At 53.5% G+C, this 19851-nt stretch overlaps 1 protein-coding gene and 1 long non-coding RNA gene across 2 annotated transcripts in view; one reads left to right on the top strand and one right to left on the bottom strand.

The window, feature by feature from the left end:
* Positions 1-19851, bottom strand: part of EDAR (ectodysplasin A receptor) — a 94684-nt gene that overhangs the window by 18674 nt on the left and 56159 nt on the right. The window contains exons 2-8 of the mRNA XM_035696096.2: positions 16626-16694; positions 15782-15904; positions 14868-15049; positions 8904-8989; positions 2312-2398; positions 456-581; positions 285-359 (exon numbers count right to left, since the gene is read on the bottom strand). Coding sequence (XP_035551989.1) covers positions 285-359; positions 456-581; positions 2312-2398; positions 8904-8989; positions 14868-15049; positions 15782-15904; positions 16626-16676 — 730 coding nt within the window. The 5' untranslated portion in view covers positions 16677-16694. The remainder of the gene's footprint in view (positions 1-284; positions 360-455; positions 582-2311; positions 2399-8903; positions 8990-14867; positions 15050-15781; positions 15905-16625; positions 16695-19851) is intronic.
* LOC125755933 (uncharacterized) lies at positions 17-9331 on the top strand. Its single transcript, XR_007413524.1, has 5 exons — positions 17-218; positions 1262-1443; positions 2580-2710; positions 6262-6336; positions 7662-9331. It is a non-coding gene; the product is annotated as an uncharacterized LOC125755933 (long non-coding RNA).

Here is a 19851-nt window from a genome sequence, read left to right as displayed (position 1 = left end):
CTGCAGGTAAATTGGAGGTGGGGGGAGGAAGCCAGAGTCAGCCCCTGGCTCTGAGCTCATCCTTCCCTGCTCACTTCCTCTTTGGCAGGCCTTGCCTGGTGACTAAGCCACACCACCCTCACAGGCACAATGTGGGGGCACCGACACCTCTTCCTGCAGCCCAGTTGCAAGTGGCACGAGAGCACGAGGAGTTGGGAGGCCAGGCTGCCCGGGGACTGGTGAGTGGGGCAGACAACCTCTGCCCTGTAGGTGTACACCTGTGCTGTGGGGACCTGTTTGCAGACCTTGGGGCTCTTTCTTCTCTTCTTCCTTGCTCACTTGGGCTTCCACGCTCTTCACTGGGTGGCTGGTACAGCAGGCTGGTTGGAGAAAGGGAAGGAGACTAGGTAAGCTGACAGAGCTATCAGGGAGCAAGGGTCTGTGGGGAGGGAGCAAGGGCATTGGGGAGCAGTCACCTGGGGCGGAAGGCTTCGTCTTCATGATGTAGAACATGATGATGAGGACAATGGCTATGGCCATGATGAAGATGGTGGACATGGCAATGATCAGGGCTGTGGCCAGGTGCCCTTGGCCTGAGAGCTCTGCTGGAGGCAGGGAGAGAGGGCAACATGGGGCTCAAGACTCCCTATAGGAGCCCCTTAGGCTGGCAGGGTCTACCCTCCAAGAAGACTTGATGTCTGGAGCAGGGGACATTTCTAGGGGACCCTCAGAATCCAAAACTTTTGCTTAGCCTCAGAGCCAAACCCTACAGGTCTGTCTTGGCCCTCATGTCAGGACTGGGAGCCCCCCTGACATGAGACTCATGTATCTGAGGATGATCTAGACTTATCTGGAACACCATGGTTTGGGTTCCCTCAGCTGTTCCTGAGGTACTAGCTCTTGGTTCTACTAATTTGGGAACCCTGAGTGAGGTGGGATGTGGAGAAGTGTCCACAAGCAGGTGCCCTGAAGACAGTTCTATCCAAGCAGGAGTCACCCCCAAGGGCCAGAGATTCTGTTCTTGGTTTGGTGCTACCCTGTGTCTCATTCAATTTCAACCTAAGTAATAATCAGACTCCCAGGGCAAGGGTCGCGCAGGGGCTGCCACAGCCCTTCCTCTGCTCTGTCACCCTCACTACGTGGTCCCTTGCCCCAGGGGGTTCTCGCTGGTTTCTTGCCACTGACACATACAATGCCCTGACACTTGTTCTAATTCTCTGAAATAACACGCAGGATTCTGGTCCCCATGAGGCAGGATCCAGGTTTCCCACTGTTCCCACAGGAAAGGGACAAGGTGTGAAGCACTGGGGACCCTCTGATGGAGGCAGTGGCCGTTTTGGAAAGAGGTACCAGAGCTCGTTTCCCCAGGGCTGCCAGTTTCCACACTCACCCTCCTGGGTCAAGTGTGTCTGCAAGAAAACCAGCCAGGCTGTCACGTGGGGAGTCCTGTCATCTGGATGCCAGGTATGGATGATATAAACGCTCTAATATTCTCTGTCGTGTGCTATTTCCCACCCCTGACTTGGGCCTGCCGGAAATGAGACTCATGTATCCTAGCAAAGTGTTCCTGCTTTGATGCTCCATGAATGTGCAGGAGGGTCAGGTTTGGGGGGCGATGCTGAGGCTTGTCTGCTGAGCGCACTGTGGGACTTTGGAGTGCCCTGAGCCTCACTGAGACCCGGGCCCTAAATGTGCTCCAATAATGGGTAGTAGTGAACCTGCCAAGTGGCAGGAGAGGTCCGCGTGGGGCCTTGATCTCAGAGAAATCAGGGCCCTGGGGGCCTCTGCCATCCTCCAAGCCTTTCCATCCCTAAAGAATTAGCAAAATGTAGTTCTTGGAAACGAACATTAAAGTGTGGGGTGGGATGCCTGGATGGCTCAGCCGTTGGGAGTCTGCCTTTGGCTCAGGTTGTGAACTCGGGATCCCTGGGGGGAGCCTGCTTTTCCTTCTGCCTGTGTTTCTGCCTCTCTCTCAGTCTGTGTCTCTCATGAATGAGTAAATAAATCTTAAACAAACAAACAAACATATGGGGCTCCACAGGTTGATCTGAAAGCCAGCCTGTCCTCAGACCCAGCCACGGCCAGAAGCCCATTCTTTGCCCACCACCTGTGCCCTGAGCACCACTCCATGCCCCAGGGATGTGCCTTTCTTGCTGGAGTGTTCTAAGGGGCTCAGGGCACCATGGAAAGATGTTTCCACTCCTTGCGGAGGTCATGACCTCCTGTTGCTGGGGGCACCAGGAGCCCCAGCGCCATTCCTCACCGCTGCTTCCGGCCTCCCCGCCCCTTCCACCCCAGCCCCTACTTGCAGCTGCAGGAGCACAATCCTTACCTTTGTGGGCGTGCTGGAAAGGAGAGAGGGTGCTGCTGCCAGAGGTGCTGGGGAAGTTGGCAGACACTCCGGAGCTGGCTCCTGCACCTGCAAGGGGAACCCGGTCACTGCATGCTCCCCAGATGACCTGGACCAGCCCCGCCTTCGAGGATGCATGGTGCAGCTGCTTTCCAGGGGACAGAATTCTAGATTATGTGGGTTCTGCGGGGTAGAGGGCGGCGGGAGAGGGGGACGTTTTCATTCCTCAGAGTGTTTCATAATCCCTCAGAGCACTCTGACCTAACAAGGTTATTGAAGAAGACCCAGGAGTAAATCCGCTAGGACTCAACAGTGCTGCTTCACCGACTCAATTTTTCAATATTTCTATGGACAGAGGTCAAATATATGCCATCTCTAAAGGTGAGAAAAGTATATATATATATATGTATATATATATATATGTATATATATATACATACAGTATTATTAGGGGGAAATAGTACTTGAGACATTTCAATGACATAAAGTGGAATGTTTTTTGATACTTTTTCTAGTTATTAAAGTAATTCATGCCATTTTGAAAATCAGAAAAAAATGAGAACACAAGAAAGCAGTAAAAGAATCCCTGACAGCCTCACTACCTGAGGTTGACAATTTGGTATGTTTCCCTTTAGGATTTTCCTGTGATTCATTTTTTAAAAAATACTTGTGACTTAACAGTTTATAAAGAGCAGAGATGAACTTTGCTGTCCCTTGAAACTGTGACTCATAAATCTTGCCTTCTCTATTTAAAAACCATCACTTTAGCAGAGATTAAACTGAAGCTGGTTCTGTGACCAATCAAGCCAGTAAGACATTATTTGGTTAAAATAAAGCAAACATGTTCTGCCTCAGAAAACACGACGTCCTGACGGTCCACCTTCCTTTAGGCTGGACTTGAGTTTCGCCATTGATAAAAATGATTGTATTTCAAATATACTTCCTTCTGTCTCGCTTTTGTCGGTGGCCATCCTGGAGTAATTCGTGAAGACAGCTTGCACACTCCTGAGTCAGGGCGGGTGAGCTGGCCTCCCTACAAGTCATGCATGTGGTCCCCAGCCAGCCTAGCAAGGAGGGAGTGGGGCTGAGGCAGGGACCCTGGCCAGCCGGCCTCGGGGCTCCCCTGAGGACCCTGCGTAACATGGATGTTTTCTCTGAGAGAAGATGCTCTGGAGAAACCACACCATATGACTGGTATTTCTAAAGCTGCCTGTGCACACAGTGTGGGGCAACCCAGGACATGGGGACCACTGGCAGGCTGCTGACTTAGCCACATATCTGTGTCCAGCAAGTAGACACAGTCCCCGGGGAGCATGGCCAGAAACATCCGATCCTTACATCGGATAAGGATCCGGTGACAAATAGAAATCTCTGCAAATAAAACAGAGGGAGGCTTGGGAGGGAATGGGCACAGGCTGAGGACTGGCTCACAGGGAGGGTCCACGGGTCTCAGGGAGGCCTTCTGGGAGGTGCTGGCAGGAGGGTGCACCCAGCGAGGCCTGCATGTGGTCACCCCAGGGCCAGAGGCTCTGCCGTGTGCGGCTCCCCTCCAGCGAGGGGAGGGAGGCTTCAACAGCATCAAGTGAGAAAAGTGACATGGGGCATAGCTTCGAGCAGAACCTGATTTCCTCTTTAAAAGCAAACAGGACGCTGATAACAAAGCTAGTCTATCTGTTTGGGAAGGGGCTCAAGGGAGCTTAAGCTGTTCCTCAGGAAAAAAAAATACCTGTGGGCTCTGCTTGTGGACTTGTCATCTTTGTCTCTTCTTGTCCCTTTCTGCTGGGGCTTGCCGGCCAGGGCGGGTGACAGGGGCTGGGGTTGGGGGCAGAAATGTGCCCAGGCCTGCAGTCCAGGGAGGAACAATGAGAACAGCCTGGCTGCACACAGACTTTGTGAGAGGCCTGTGCACTGGCTGGCAGGGCTGCTCACATGGCACCGTCAGCAAACACTGTGCAAAGGCCATTGCACATCAGCACGCACGTCTCCTCACACCCAACGGGCGGCTCCCATCCTTGCTCAGGTGGCAAGCAGGGCTGTACCCCCACCCTGCTTTATAGACATTGCCCGAACTGAGCTCCAGCCCGTGTCGGCTGACTGGCCCTGGGCTGCAGACGTGGGCGAGGTGTGCTCTGGCGCATCATGATCCCCAGGCCCGCTAAAAACTACTCCGTTCTGAGCACATGCCAGGGTGAGAGGGAGGGTGGGCAGGTCCTGCATGGTGGGAGGTCCCTGAGGACAGCACGCCATGGCCACCAGGTCCCTGCATGGCAAGTTTCCTGTTCCAGGTTCCGCTCTGGTCCAATGAGGTTTAACTCAGCACAAACACAAGTACTTGGTGTCGGGGCGGTTTCCCTCTGCGCCAACATGTGCCACATGTTTCGGGTTCATTTGGCCTCCTTGGAACAGATCATTAGATGAAAATGGCCTTCAGTGTTCTCGTTGGGTGGTCAACTACTGGTCACCTTACCCTGTACGATGTGCCCACTGGAGCCTAGCTCTGAACAGAGATTAGGGCCTCTAGGATAGGAAGAAGGGAAGGTAGATGAAGATAGTCATCCCAGATAGACTAGTCCCAGAAAATCAGCATAGATTTCCACATAAAGTCTACATTAAAATGAAAGTAAGTGGGGCCTGGCTCCACTTACCTCACCGGTGTGTTGGAGCAGCACTGATTGGGCACAGTAGGTGCGGGAGGTGGGGGGCTGCGTGCCGTGCACTGTGCGTCCACCTGCCTCAAGAGGTTTTGGGAACTGTAAGCATGTGGCTCCATGTGACGACAGGATTTAGGGGGCTTCTGGGGTGGTTAATCCACAGAATTTATAAATATGCCGTATGTACTAAAGACTACTGGGATTCTCGGTGTGGGGCAAGCAGGGTGGATTTATTTACTGATTCTCAGAGTTGTTAGTGATGATGCCCCTGGCTGCTGCATCGTCCCAGAACCCCCCAGGGGCGGATTCTGGAACAATGGGCAGAGCCACATGAAGCTGGCTGCTCAAAGTTAGGTTCCCCAGGAGCTTGCTGGAACCAGTCTGGGACCCCTCCCCTGACCTGTTGTACCAGGATCTCTTTTTTTTAAGAGGACCCTGGTGACAGGTGTATGCATTTAAGTTTGAGAAAGACTGTGTTAGAAACAGCTGGCTAAAAAAAAAAAAAGAAAGAAACAGCTGGCTGCTGGCATTTGGGGGTACCAAAGCTTCTCATATGAGTGGCACCGCTGTTGGGTGTCGCACGATGGCATCTGAATGAAACTCGCCACAGCTTTCTTGAGCAGGACTTTCCAAAAGGCAAGTCCATCCTGGGCCAGATGCAGGGCTCAGGGTCACTGAGGAGGGATAATAAAAATGATGACGATGGCATGAGGCCCCAGGCCCAGAGCTGCCTCACTGGTCCCTCCAACGCTCTGAGGGAGGGCTCTTGCCAGCCTGGTTTCAGGTGAGCTGATGGAGGACAGGAGGTAGGGATGTGAGGTGCAGCCCATGGGCCCCGGGGAGACCTGGGGTAGGGCCCTGCACACCCACTTGGGCTGTGAACTGTCATCTGCTTCCTGAATGCTGTGGGTTGCACTGTGGCAGACACTTCACATGCAGTTGATACACCGTCCCACCCTCGCTACATCTTGAGACAGCCCCATTTTAAGGATGGGGAAACTGAGGCACAAAGTTACATAACATTCCCAAGATGGGAAACTCATAACGAAACCGAAATTCGAACCCACACCATCTCTCCCTCACTATGACACCAGGCCGCCTCTGTGTCACCACAACGTGGATTCTGGCATGGGACAGCCCTCACGCGTGAGTTCTCAGGACGGTGCAGGAAATAATGAAAACTGGACAGTGCTGGTTCTCCAAGTGGATCTTTCTCTTTGACTTCACTGAAAAAAGACTGAAGGGCTTCTTCTCTTTCTCCCATCTGTGCTGATTTGCCAGGACGAACGGTGATGGGAGTGGAAGTGGCTGCGGTCACTGCAGCATCTGGAAGGAAGCTCTACACTTTCCTGATGGGTGAGTCACCAGAGGAAAGAAGGGGAAGCGCTACTTTCAAGGCTCTTGAGCACCTGGCGGGGGGGGGGGGGGGGGGGGGCGGGGGGGGGTGTCCTGAGCATCTGAGGGCCTTTCTGTTGCACTCCAGCGCTGAGAGCAGAGTCCTCATTCATACCTGCTGTGTGTCTTCAGTGGTCAGAGTATTTGGGGCACAGGTGTGTCAGCCCTATTGGCACCCTGACAGGATAGCATCTTCTCAGCAGTGCAGGAGAGGAAACAGGCAGAGACAGAGGTTCCGAGGCTTGCAGTGTATTTTAGAGCCCCTGAGCACCAGGCTCTGCAGTAATTTGCACTAACTTCTGATTTCATCAGGGATGATGACTGGCCCAAAGACAAGATGACTGTAACCAGCAGCCCCATCACCCAACACTTCATGAAGCCATGTAGAGAAGCTGCTTTTCCTCTAAGATGGAAGAGTAGTTGCTGCACAGAGTAGAGGGGTTACCCCTGGGGGTGCAGGAGAGCCGAGGAGCTCCCACCAGGGCACCCGGGGCTCCCTGCTCACAGCTGTCTTTCTGGGAGCTGCCCATCACCCTTGGTCTGCTCCAGACCTCGACGTGCACCATGTGCTCCCCAGGGTCTGTCCCAAGTCCTCTGACTGTGGGTTTGCACAATCTGCTACTCTGTGACTCAGAGTGACTTCATGCCCCAAGGGCCCAGGGAGAGCACTTCTAAATCAGAGGACACATCTCAGGTTGGAGGCCAAGGAGCTCTGCACCACGGAGTGCCAGCTCCAGAAGGGCAGCACCTGGTGAGCTGGGGCGGCCAGGCCAGGAGGCCTCCCCACCATCCAGTTCTTTCCTGGGGTGAGGCCGTCAGGGGCAGCCCCGAGAGTTTGAGTCCCAGGGTCTTCATGGAGGCTGTGGTCATCACCAGCTTTTCTGGTTCTATGTGCTGCTCCAGAGCAGAAGCCTGAGCTCAGATTTCTGGACTGAGGACAGGTGCAGGGGGAGGTACAAGCCCAGAGCTGGAGAGAATAAGCCTCATGTCCATACTCAAGGCCCTGACCCAGGCAGGCCTCCGTCCACCATACCACCCGACAAAGCCCAGCTGGTCGCGTGTCCTCATATCCCATACGGGCACACAGAGGTCGGGGTGGCTTGTGCCCTGACCCCGTTTCAGGGTCCTTGCAGGCCTCTTTTAGGGCTGGCTGCTACAAAGTGCTACGAGGCTTCCTGGGAGCTGGTTTCCAGTGAAGCAGCTCAGGGTTGGAGGGTGTGGTGGGATGTACTCATTCTCGAAGCATCTAGGACTCAAGGGCTCTGCCTTTTCTCTCCATGTGACAGATCCCCCTGCTGGATGGCGAGAGGAGGGAGGTGCCCTGGATGGGGACACTCCTCATGTGTGAGCTGGTCTGCCAGGATCCACAGGCAAGGAGCCTTTCACGCAGGTGGGGTGTGCCTGACATGTTGTCAGTGAGGACTCCATCCCAGAGCTGTCCAGTACTGAGTGGGCTGGGATTCCCCAGCTGGAGGCCGCAGCTGGCTTTTCTGCAGGGCCTGCCGGAAGGCCAGTTTCAGACTCTGAAACCTCAGGCCTCCTCTAATGTGTGAATTAACGAGCATGCAGCCGAGTACAAAGCTCAGCTTTAAAGACACACAAATTCATGACTGCCGCCGCATCTACTGAGGCAATCTAGGAGAGAGAGGGTGCCCCCCACCCTGGGTGGCCCTGCCACACACCGACGTGGATGCCTCCTTCCCCTCCTCCAAGGGCTGTTCCTGCCCTCCTTTCCCACCTCCCACTGCTCGTAAGGCAATCCTATTCTCCTGGGCAGGATTACTGTGAGCAAGTGGGGCAGGGGCCTAATGGAGAGACCCCACACATCCCCTCTTCTGCCTCAGTGGGAGTGGGGCTGGGGGAGGGCAAACAAGGGCTCCTGCAGCCCAGGGGCCAACTGTCCACCCACCAACTCCATGGTGTCTCTCCAGACCTTGGATCCAAGTGGCCCTATACTACATTCTCTGGAGCAGAGGCCAGTCCCTGGCCCTTCCTCACAGGTATGTGCAGTGACAATCAAACAGAATGAAAACAAGAAAGAGCCCAGGGTGGGACTCTGAACCCGTGAACCTCACCGCTCACGTGGCTTTGTGGAATCTGGTTCATTCACTGGGACAACTCCTCACCTTTCCCTTGGCCTTTCCTGGTTTGAAAACACACGTATGAGAACTTGCATTCGTGTAAGCGCTTTGTAGGACTTGGCAAAATAGCTTGGCAACTGTGATCTCGTTGCTTTTTTTCCAATAATGCACAAAAGGGAAGTGAAGGGGGAGTTCAGATTTTAGTGCCCCCATGTCACAGATGAGAAAACTTGCACCAGGCAGCAGGTGCCTGACCTGTCTCTGACTCACAGCTCAGCTATAGCCAATGTCCCTTCGTGGACCTGCTGCAGGCTGGCCAGGCCCCGGGAGCATTTGTGCTTTCGCGTCCCCTGTAGTTCATCTGCCTAGGTGCTGGGACTGGCTTCCTTCTACAGCACCGTGTAATGAGAGGTACCAATGTAATGACAGAAGGACAAGAGCACTCACATTCCTTGGTGTTGGGGGGTGCCAGGAGGCAGGAGTAGCAGACCATGCCGTAGATGTTCCTGGGTCTGTTTTCCAACATGTAGTAACTACAGGGAGGGAGAGACAAGATAAAGCAGACCGTGAGCCAGGCGTCCACACAAGCAAGTACTGACCACTTAGCATGCCCATGATCGAGGCATGCTTCAGGCATAACCAAAGTCAGGAATGAGACAGATGCCATGGGAATCAGGAGCCCTCAGAGCCAGCAGCCCATTCTGATGACAGTTTCCTTGGGGGTTTTCAGCCTGTCTTAAAATGGAACATTCTTTTTCCAATACTGAGCTACTTTGTGCCTTTCCATCCACTCTCCTGTTTGGTTCCTTCACTGATGGATTTGCGCAGTGTGTGTGAGCAATCATCATTTCAGCCACATCAGTCCCTGGCATATCTGTGTACCTACCACGTATAGAACCTGACTAGCTCTCAGGGTGTCCCAGCCGGTGAGCCAGAAACCCTGGAGGAGGAGTGCCCCCACCCCCAACCCAGTGAGTGCCTGCCTCAGAGCCTCTAGCCTGGTGACTTCACTGGCAGATGTGTCCATGAGCCCCTAGGACACAGGAACCTCCTAGACCTCCTGCACACCTGGTGAGATAGAACAGAGCTGGCCACAGCGGACAGGACAGCAGCACCTGGAGAGGTCAATGCAGAAGGCCTTAGCGGTGGCCTGACATACAACCAGGGCATGACTGAAATTCCTTTGCTCCCCCCTCAGTAAGCACCTGACCTGGACACGGCCGGAGGGCAAGTACTTGTGCTGGGGTTGCACATTCTGCAGGAAAGGGACAAATCACTCACAGTAAGACTGAAGACCTTCATTGATGCACGTCTTTCGAGCTTCCCAGTGTCAATGTGCCAGCTCTGGTGGCCATGCTAATGCTCAGAACCCCTCACCCCCACCTCCGCAGAGCTCCACCCCCTGGGGCAGAGCTGTGGGTAGGACTTGCCACCCCCTGGGGCAGAGCTCTGGGCAGGACCTGCTACCCCATCCACCCAGCAGTCCTTGCCCCCAGCTCTCACGGCTCAGGCTCCTTTCCACCTGCAGGCTCTGGCACTTCTCTTGGCGTGTGCCTGCTTTCCATAAACACACATTTGGTGGTGATCATGGAGCCATTTATCACAGCGTGAGAGGTCGATTAAGTAAGGTGAGCTGGTGCCAAAGTTTTCCTTCATTACAATTCAAAAGATGAAAAATCCCTCTCCACTACTGGATTTTTACATGGTTGGTTTTTAATCTCCTTTTTATTAGCCGTGCACACTCAGGCCCCCACTGATAGGCAGCATGGCAGGAGTGCTTGCCGGGTGGGGGGTGTCTTTGGACTCCAGCTGCCGTAAGCTGGACCATTACCAATAACATTATGATCATAATTGCTTGCCCCTTCCTCAGGGCCTTTTATCCTAAGATCCCTGTGTATCTCCTAAACATTAATTAACCATCTCAAAACACCCCTCAGAGAAGCCACAACAGCCAGTTTTCCAGTTAAGCCTTCTGGAAAAAGCTTCTCTCAAATACATACGCTGCCACCCTTGTGGAACCATCTGTGCCTGGGACACAGGAAGTGACAGCAGGGCCTACGGTGCATCTGTTCCCAGGAGGTGGCTTGTGTTCACGTGTGGCCTTGTGAGGGTGACAGGCTCCAGGTCAACCCTCAGATTTCTACTCTGCAGACCCAGTGCTGGCACTTGGGGCTCAGAGTTCCTCCTCACTACCTCCTCAAACACATTCTTCTGCTGGGCCCAGACTGTCTCCAGTCCAGACTGTCTTGGGAGCCCCTCAGGGGGAGGAGCCTCATTCACATCTGTATTCCTAGGACCTGCGCTGAGTCCTGAGGGCGAATGGTTTTAGGCCAGCATTGCACATACGGATGCGCAACAGAGGGCAAAGAATAAGAAGAGCGTGCCTGCCAAACCACAAGGGGGCCTGGGCCAATGCAACCTGTGGCATTCGGAAGACAAATCTAAGTGCTCGCTTCAGCAGCACATATACTAAAATTGGAAGACAAATCTGAGATGGCCTGCACAGTGGCCTGGCAGCCACATGGACTCAGAAAGGGAAACAGCCTTTCAGTGAACCAATGGCACCAGCTTACCCAAACTCCCTGTCATCCTCCTCTGTGACACAGATGAGAGCTTTATTTGTTCCCTAGACCTCAGGTGGGTGACAGGACATGGATGGCCCTGGGGTCCTCCTCTGACAAGCACCAAGCTCCACAGAGCCCTGAGGAGGAGGGTTGTGTGTGTGTGTGTGGGGGGGGGGGGGCGACCAGAGATAAAGTAGGTACCACCCATTGCAGTGCCCCGGGGTTGGGGGTCACTTATTTGAGGGGTCATATCACACCACAGGGCCCAACTGGAAACCAACTATATCTTCACATCCATGGAGCAACATGAGGACGCACTGAGATGCAAGTCAAGATGTGTTTCCTGCACAGTGGCCTTCATCCCCTCAGCAAGGGTCCTGGGTGCTGGTGACAAGGTGTAGAAGAAGCAGGCAGCTATTCTCATGGAGTAGGGAGGGAGTTAGGCCTTCAGAGCTGGGCAGACCCTTTTAAGACTACAGATGCCACCATCCCCAATAATTCTACAGACCCGTTATCCTTGCCTTTTGAAGCCTTTTAGAGGCAGGGTACATACAGCCATTCCACTGGCAATCCCCTTTTTGGGAAATGTCTGAGGGCCAAGGAAATTGCCTTCACTGCCCCAGGACAGCCCTGGCACTTGTCTCCAGGACACGGTTATTTATGATACTGGTCCCAGGGCTTGGGCTTTCTGGCTAAAAACTCTGTGGATCTAGGTAAAAATGCAACAGGCTGCTCAAAGTGCATAATCACTGCCCCTTTTAGATCATCTTGAATAATATTACGGCTGAATCTCACAGACCATGGTGGGGTGCCTGCATGGTCTGAGCCACGGCTGCATGGCTGGGACAGAGCCAGCAATGCTGTGGGCGAGGCCTCACTCTGCACCTACCCTTCTACTCCTCTATGAAGCTGCTTCACCAGAGGAGCCTCTGTGGACCAGCAGCTCCCACATCATTAATGCAGAGATGACTTCCAGATCTGATCTAAGCTTCATACCTGTTTATCCATCTATAAACAAGGTGTCAAATACCTTGGTTTGGGTGTTATAATCACCTCAGAAGTACACATACCTCCTCCATCTTCTCTCCACTTTCTCTCCAAAATCCCTACTCCTCCTATATCCCACCTCCTAGCAAACGGTTTCAATGTCCACACAAGGCAGACGTCTGAGATTCCTCTTCAAAATCTCCTTCCCCACACCCCCCATGCCCTTGGTCTGCAAACTTCAGTCAATGCTCTCCATCTTCCAATGAATTCTCAAAGTTTTCCTCTCCCTCCAACTTCCAAGGCTTTCACCTTGCCCCAGTTTTCACGATGCCCCTGGGCTCCCATGTTTTCCCTGCACAGTACATTTTCCTTACCTCTAAGGTACAACCCAACAGTGTCCTATACCATCTTGGAAGTCTGCACGGTGGCCCACTTCAGAGTCAACCTAAAGATCTGTGTCTTCAGCTTCATTTTCCAGAGCTATTCTCCCTCTGGCTCCTGCCCCCCTCGCTGGTTTCTTCACACCCCCACAGGGGCGCCTTCTGTGCAGGCAGAAGGATCCTCAGTTCCATATCTCATCAGGTTGCTTGTCTCTTTAAGCTTTGTCCTGAACATCTTGGGGAGCTCTGTCCTAATTCTTAGCCTGACTAACTCCCACCATCCCAACATCACCCTGGGAAGTCTTCTGAGACCTCTCCTGACCCACCTCCTTAACCATGAAGGGAGGGGTCCTTCCTGGACTTCTAAAACACCCTGTGCACCCACAACACTATGCTGTGGTCACTGATTTTCTCGTCCCACTCCCTCACAGCAAAGAAGAACCATGTCTTTCTTCCCTCAATGAATGACTGTACCATTGGGTGGGAATTATTGATTCTGCTTCTTCTAACATGTTCCTTTTGGTGGAGCCCCCACAACACAATAACCTAACTAAGTTAAAGACTGTCAGCTACAGAACTTTTACTTTTTATTATTTCCTTTAAGAAAACAATCTAATACCTTTCCTAGCTATAGCTACCTGCTGTTTGCATATTGAAAAATAAGGTCCTGCAATAAAGTTTCCCTGCTTTCTTCATTCATTTGACCAATACATTTGATTTACATGTCAGGGACACTGACATGGGGTTGTCAAGCAGATATTTGGAAATGTAGGTCTGTAGTTCTGGAGGTGGGTCTGAACTGAAGACAGAAAACTGGAGACCCTGGGGTGGGGGATGGTCACCAGCAGCAAGATGGCAGTGGAAGTCATGGGAATCAGTGCTTCTCTGTAACAAACTAACCTAAGGTTAATTTCTGCACGTTTGTAAGATCTCCTCATTTTAAAGAGTTATTCACTTCCAATCTATTCTAAGATTGAAGGAGAAGCCTCCATAGCTCTGGGGTTAGAGTACTGGTCTTGTATTCTTAGGCTGGTGGGTCTTTCTGCCTTCTTTGTACTTCTTTCTTCTTACAGAATAATGCCTCATGTTCTTGTTTGGATATACCCTTCTTACTTCCTTTCTTGTCTTAATTCAGAACAGTGATCCAGAAAGATAATGTGCACAAACAGGTTGCAAAGTATAGAGTGTTATTCAAAATGTCACTACAACTGGGGATCCCTGGGTGGCTCAGCAGTTTAGCACCTGCCTTTGGCCCAGGACATGATCCTAGGGTCCTGGGATCGATTCCCGCATCAGACTCCCTGCCCGGAGCCTGCTTCTCTCTCTGTCTGTCTCTGCCTCTTTCTCTCTCTCTCTGTGTCTCTCATGACTAAATAAATAAAATCATTTTTTTAAAAAATGTCATTATTACTAAGACCACCAACAGCCTCTATTATCACCATTGCCGTCACCACCACTGCTTCCATCATCATTACTTCCCTCATTGCCATCACCACCTTCATCATGACCACTACCACCTCTATTATCAGCACATCCATCATCACCATCACCATTGTCATCACCACCACTGTATCCATCATTGTCTCCATCATCACCACCATTATCATCATCACGACCACCTGCATTATCACCACCGCCACCCCATTACCACCATTGTCTCCACCATCACCACCTCCATCATTACTACCACCATCACCACCTCCACCACTTATATCACCTCTACCTCAACGTAGCCTCCGTCCCTGCTTTTTTTCTCTGTAGCCCTTGCAAGCACTGCGCTGTGTGGCCACTAGAGGGAGGCAGCAGCAACAGCTGTGGCCTGGTAGGTCCAGGGTGTCTGGGCTGCACTTCCACTCCCAGGCAGGACTCACTAGTGTGTCCTACCTGTCAGAGGGAAGATTTGATCTTTCTTTCAGGCTAACTCATTTTCACTGCATTTTTGGGAACACTTTTGATATATAACATAACTGTGGTGGAATTATAGGCACCACATGATTCACATGTTCCAATTAATAGCTTTTACCCTCAGATTTTTCCAGAATACCAAGACCACTAGATTTATACAGTGTATTACACAGTATATTAGTTTTCTTTTCTTCAAAGCATTCCACATGTGTTATCTTATTCTAAGTATTCAACAGATTTGTTTGATTTGGGTTGTCAGAAGATATTATTATGATTATTACGACTAACATCCACTTAAGAGAGTTGGAAGCTGAGCCTGGGTGGGCTGCCCATCCTCTAGGTGGCAGGCCCCGCCATCCTAGACGCCATCCTTCCTGAATCCAGACACGTGTCCCCCTCCCTGCAGAGCTGCCCCTAGTAGAAGGAAGGAGGAAACCAAATGCAGCAGTGATGGCTACACTGCAGCTTGAGGTGCTCACGTTCCCTGAGGCCTCCCACTGAGACTGTCGGGGGTGGGGGGGGTGGGGGGGGCTTTCTGCAAAAACGGGGCGAGGCCTGGCAATGGCCATGCTTACCCAGGGAGACACGGCCCGCACTCGGCATCATTCTCCATGTCCCCCGGTGTCAGCACGGTGGCCCGGAAGAAGCCCTCGCAGTCCTTGTGGCGCCTGCATATCTGGTAGCCTCCTTTGGAGAACTTCTCTGCCGGGCAGGGGACACAGCCGTAGTCCTCATCTTTGGTGCCATAGCCGCAGGACTGGCCAAGGAACAGGACAGAGGGATCCAGGTGAGGGATCCAGCTGCAGCTGCACCTGCCCTGACTAGCCCTGTGGTCCTGTGGGCACTGGCACACCCGGTGTGCTGTGTGCATCATATGCGCTGGGCACACTGGCTGTTTCCAGAAGTTTCTCTTTGCTGGCTTTTGGCTCTTGACCTGTGCTAACTGCAACTCCCCTGTGTCTCCAACTCTGAGCTCCTTTCCCCAGTGCTCTTAGGATTCAGACGCTGCTCCTCTCCTGAGAGTCCCTGGATACATTCAGCCAGCTCAGGGGACGACCTGCCAGTGACACAGCCCATGGCTTCTGTCTCTCTCGGATCTCTACGAGAACCCTGAATGCTGGTGCTGTGGGTGTTGCTCAGAGCGCGTAACAGCAGCACAGGAGCCGTTCCCGCAGGACAGGGAGGCGCCGTGCTCGGGAGTCACGATGCCGTCACTGCAGGACCTCAGTCATGCCCCGACTCAGAGGACCTGAAACCCGCCTGATCAAAGTAGAGCAGGAAAAGAATCGCCCTCTGGATAAATGGGAACGTCTCCTGAGAAAGCTGTTCCTGCGCTCACCGCTGCCTAAATCCTTTAGCCACAGAGTCTGGGGACCGCAGACCAAGATTTAGCTTGGGGACCGCACGGAGAGCAACACACATGACGGTGACACCACCCGGGTGATGGAGAAGAGCTCCCCACACCTAGGGCGGCTGGTAGGGGCCTTACCAGGTAGGGCTCCTCCCCCGGGCCACACTGCGGACACTCGTGGCACAGCCCAGTGGTCTGGTTGTAGTACTCATTCTCACCGCAGTTGGAGTACTCTGCCCTGGCTGAGCACAGCAGCGACACCTGCCACGAGAAAGGACGTCCTTTTGGGCTCCATCCCTCCCTGGAGACACGTGTGCTCCAAGGACCCTGAGCAGGTGCTGGGGGGGAGGAGCCTCAAGGGCGGGCCTGCTGGTTACGTGGTGCTCGTGTGGTGCCAGGTCTCAGTAACTGCAGCTGATAAACCGGGCAGGCCACCTCACGTCCTGCCAGCTGGCCTCACTGCTGGTCCCCCTCCCCGCTCCATCAAAACGCCATCCCGTCGTCTGTTCACCCACGCAATCTCGCTTCCACCCTCTCCAGAGTCGCGGAGGAGGTGGCCCTCTTCCGGGAGCCTCTAGACCAGAGGATTGCAGTCACATGCCGCCTCTTCTCCATAGGAAGCCTGATGATGAGGGCCTGGATCGTCCTCAGCTGCAGGACCCACAGGCATGGTGCTCACCAACGGGCGCTGGGTTGTGCATATTGCAACACAAAGAACTAGTTAAGAACCTTTCCATCTGTAGAACCCTAGAAATGGGGCTGCCAAGAAGTCTAATCTGAATCGGGTGCTGCTTGGTGCTTCTTGCCCTCAGAAGAGCCCAGTGAAGGGGCTGCTAGCGGCATCAATCCCAAGGGACAGCTGTGCAGACGGACATGGGAGAGGCCCAGGAGCTGGCCTACAGTAGCATGGAAGGCAGAGGAGCTCTCACTGGAACCTCCTCCAGGGCCACTGCAGGTACTCACAGGGTTAGGGTGCACTTACCACTAGGACGGGGAGCCAGGGCATCCGCTTGCGGTCTCCTGTGTGAGCCATCTGCTCCTGCGGCTCTGCCTGAAAGACACACATCATAGCACCCCAGTGCCAGCAGGGTCTGAGCTGCCCCAGGACTGACTGGCCATGGCCCAGCCCCCACCCTCAGTCCGGAGCCTCCACTATGTCCCTGGGGGATGCGAGGGGCCCCCCTAAAAGTGAGGTCGGGAAGTAAATACACTCTAAAAGAAAAGATGGATTTTAAACTGAGGACCAGGCCTCGTGGGCTGACTCCACCTGTGGCCTTGCCAATGTCACACCCATCCCAGGGAGAAAGGACCAGAGTGCATGGAGGGCTGACTATCGAAGGCAGGGCAAAGACCAAATGTTCACCCGCTCACAGAGGCTGAAGAAGCCTGGCTGTACACGGAGCGTAAAGTCCCAATCCTCTGGCTCTGGCGTACCCCTGGAGGTAGTGCCAGGACTCAGAGTCTGCCCAGCTCCTTCCCACTCCACTGCCCACTGTCCCAGCCCCACTGTCAGCTTCTTCCTCTCTCTGTTGAGAACAGGTTGTTGTCAAGGTGGTTAAGAGTGTGCACCAGTCCAACCACTTCATTTTATAGCCAAGACAACTGGAGCCTGGAGGGTGTAGTGACTCGTCCAGGGCCACATAGGGTAGCCCAGGCACTCAGAGTTTCCCCAGCTGCTAGGTCAATGCACTGCTTTGAAGGAGGAGGTATTGAGTTTTACTTTTCCATCATCAAGATGGGAGGCCTGTGTTTCTAACCAAAGCAGGTTTACCTGGGAGCCTAGCTACACGGAGACAAGTGACATGACCATGAGAGCGCCTACATCCCTTCATGGGTGCTGCGGGGTCACTGCTGTCTTGCTTTGACACTGAGGTGGATTCCAGACAAAACAGTACACTCTCTTCTCATGGCTTGCTTGTGTGCGGAACTTTCCAGAATAAACCACTAGCTCAGACAGGAGTCAAACTGGGCCTTGGGAAGCCCCCCAAGAACATTTGCCCTCTGAACCCTCTTGATTTGGGTGAGCCTTCTCTGCCCACAGAAACCCATAGTTCCTGATACCACACACAAAGTATCACACTGTGTGGTATTGCTCAGAGCAGGAGACCTGATAAGTGGGAAATCCATTCTTGTTTCTGGAGAAAAGCCTTGAACTTAGTCTCTTCAATGCAATATCTTTTTTTTTTTTTTTAAAGTATTTTATTGTATTTTTTGTTTACTTGAGAGAGGGGCATAGGGATGGGCAGAGGAGAAACAACAGGGAACAGCTCTGGGTTTGTAGTTGTAGAGGCTTCTGTACACACAGAAGTAGGCTTGCAGCGATATCCACTAAATTTTCGACAGATCTGTTTGGCAGGGGTGACATAGGGTCGGGGTGACTACGGACTGAGGGGGTGATGGGGAAGGCTCCTCTCCCACACGGTTGTCAGCGTCAGAACGATGCACAGGTGTACATGTGAACTTGAGAACAGGAAGAAAGGCAGTAAAGATCTTTCTCTTCAGGAGGAAGTATCTGATTGCTCTGAGAACAGGCCAGAAGGATGTCCCGAGGGGATTCCAGACACAGAGGCCCTGCTGGAGATGGTGGGGGTGGGGGTGGGGAATGACGAGGATGAGGATGGGGCAGGGCCCCGGGGGCCTGGATCTTTCCAGGATCCTTCTTCTGCTTACCTTGGAGAGGTTCCCACCTGCGAGTAACATCAGGGGGCCTCTGGGGCAGAGTTAGTTTTCCAGAAACTCCTGGGGAGATACAAAAGCTGCTTTTTCTCACCTTCTAGCATGCTGGCTGCCTTGCAATTCAGGGCCACATTGACGTTGGAAACACACGAAAAGGGCTGAGGCAAGATTAAAGCACCCAGCCACCCCAGTGGTGAACTTCTGGGTGTTTTCCTTCTAGCAAGGGAGCAAGCCGGGGCAGGCAGGACGGGAGCAGAGGGAGGCCCAGCCTGCAGCCCTGCCAGGCGGGGAGGGTAAGGCGCGAAGGAATCAGCTCCCTGTCCGCGCACAGCCTGGCCCCTGCTTCAGGACGGTGGGTGGGTCGCAGAGAGGAGTCTGCAGCCGGGGCCAGAGGCTCTCTCCAGGAGAGTTACAGCCCTGGAGGCCTTCCAAGAACAATACTAAGGGTTTCTAATTTAATTGACTTCTAATTATAGCTGAGTCTGGGAGGGCTTCCCTGTAAACACTGCGGAGGGTTGGGCTGGGTGCACCCTGGTGTCAACCTGGAGCGTTTATTGAGAGGCTCATTAAAGATGTTCCCAGGCGAACCCAAGAAGGCAGAAAAGAAAAACAAATACATAAGGTGAAACAAAGTCTGTGGTGTCAGATGCATTTCCCTCACGACTACCAATGCTCAGAGAGGGTACCCAGGGCCGGGGAGGAAGGCCAGGGCGGCCTCTGTTTAGGGTCCCTGACGTCCCTGCAGATGCAGCTCTGCACTGGGGAGCCAGCCTGGCCTGGCAGCCCAACTGCTCCAGAAGTGACCTCCTGGTTGTCTCTGAGGATCGCCTGTGGCCTGAGCAGGGCGGCGTCCTGGCCTGCCAGCTGTCAGAGGTGTGATCGCAAGGCACTGAGCCCCCAGGACTCCGCCAGTGATGGAGAAATGAAGCAGCCCTTGTCCCCGGACAGAACAGGCTTGGCTTCACCGTGCACCTGACCTGCTGGCGGGTGGTGTGGTCCGGGGGCTGCTGGGGCCCTGAATCCACCACAGCCCGCCCAGTCTTGGAAGCATTTTCCTCATCTCATGGCCACATCTTTGTGCCTGTGGCCACTTGCATGACAGCACAGAGACCCGACTGGGTGAGTGCTGTGCAGGAAAGCACGGCTCCCGGCTGCGGTCACCGCTTCTCCTGTCTCCACGGAGTCTTCCTCAGCACAGCATCCTCTGAGAACAACACCACAACCATGAAAACACCAGCGACGGCTGTGGAGCTCCGACCCCAGCCCCAGCACTGCCCTGGCCGAACCCTCTGCACCCTGCGCCAGCTCAAGATCAAGGGGCGGGGAGAGCAGGCGGGAGAGACAAGCGCGGCTGGGATTACTGGCGCGATTCGTTCCCTTTCCATCCTGTGACCTCAGCCTGCAGTCCCAGACCTGCTGTGAACCAAACAGGACAAAAAAAAGGGGGTAGTAATGTAGAGCAAGGGCTGAATCACATCTTGGCAAGTTCTGTCGCTACTCAGTGCCTCAGTTATAGATAAACCTCACTGCCT

This window comes from Canis lupus, chromosome 10 (genome assembly GCF_003254725.2).
Source record: "Canis lupus dingo isolate Sandy chromosome 10, ASM325472v2, whole genome shotgun sequence".
Taxonomy (NCBI): Eukaryota; Metazoa; Chordata; class Mammalia; order Carnivora; family Canidae; genus Canis; species Canis lupus.
This window is presented reverse-complemented; position numbering and strand designations above follow the sequence as displayed.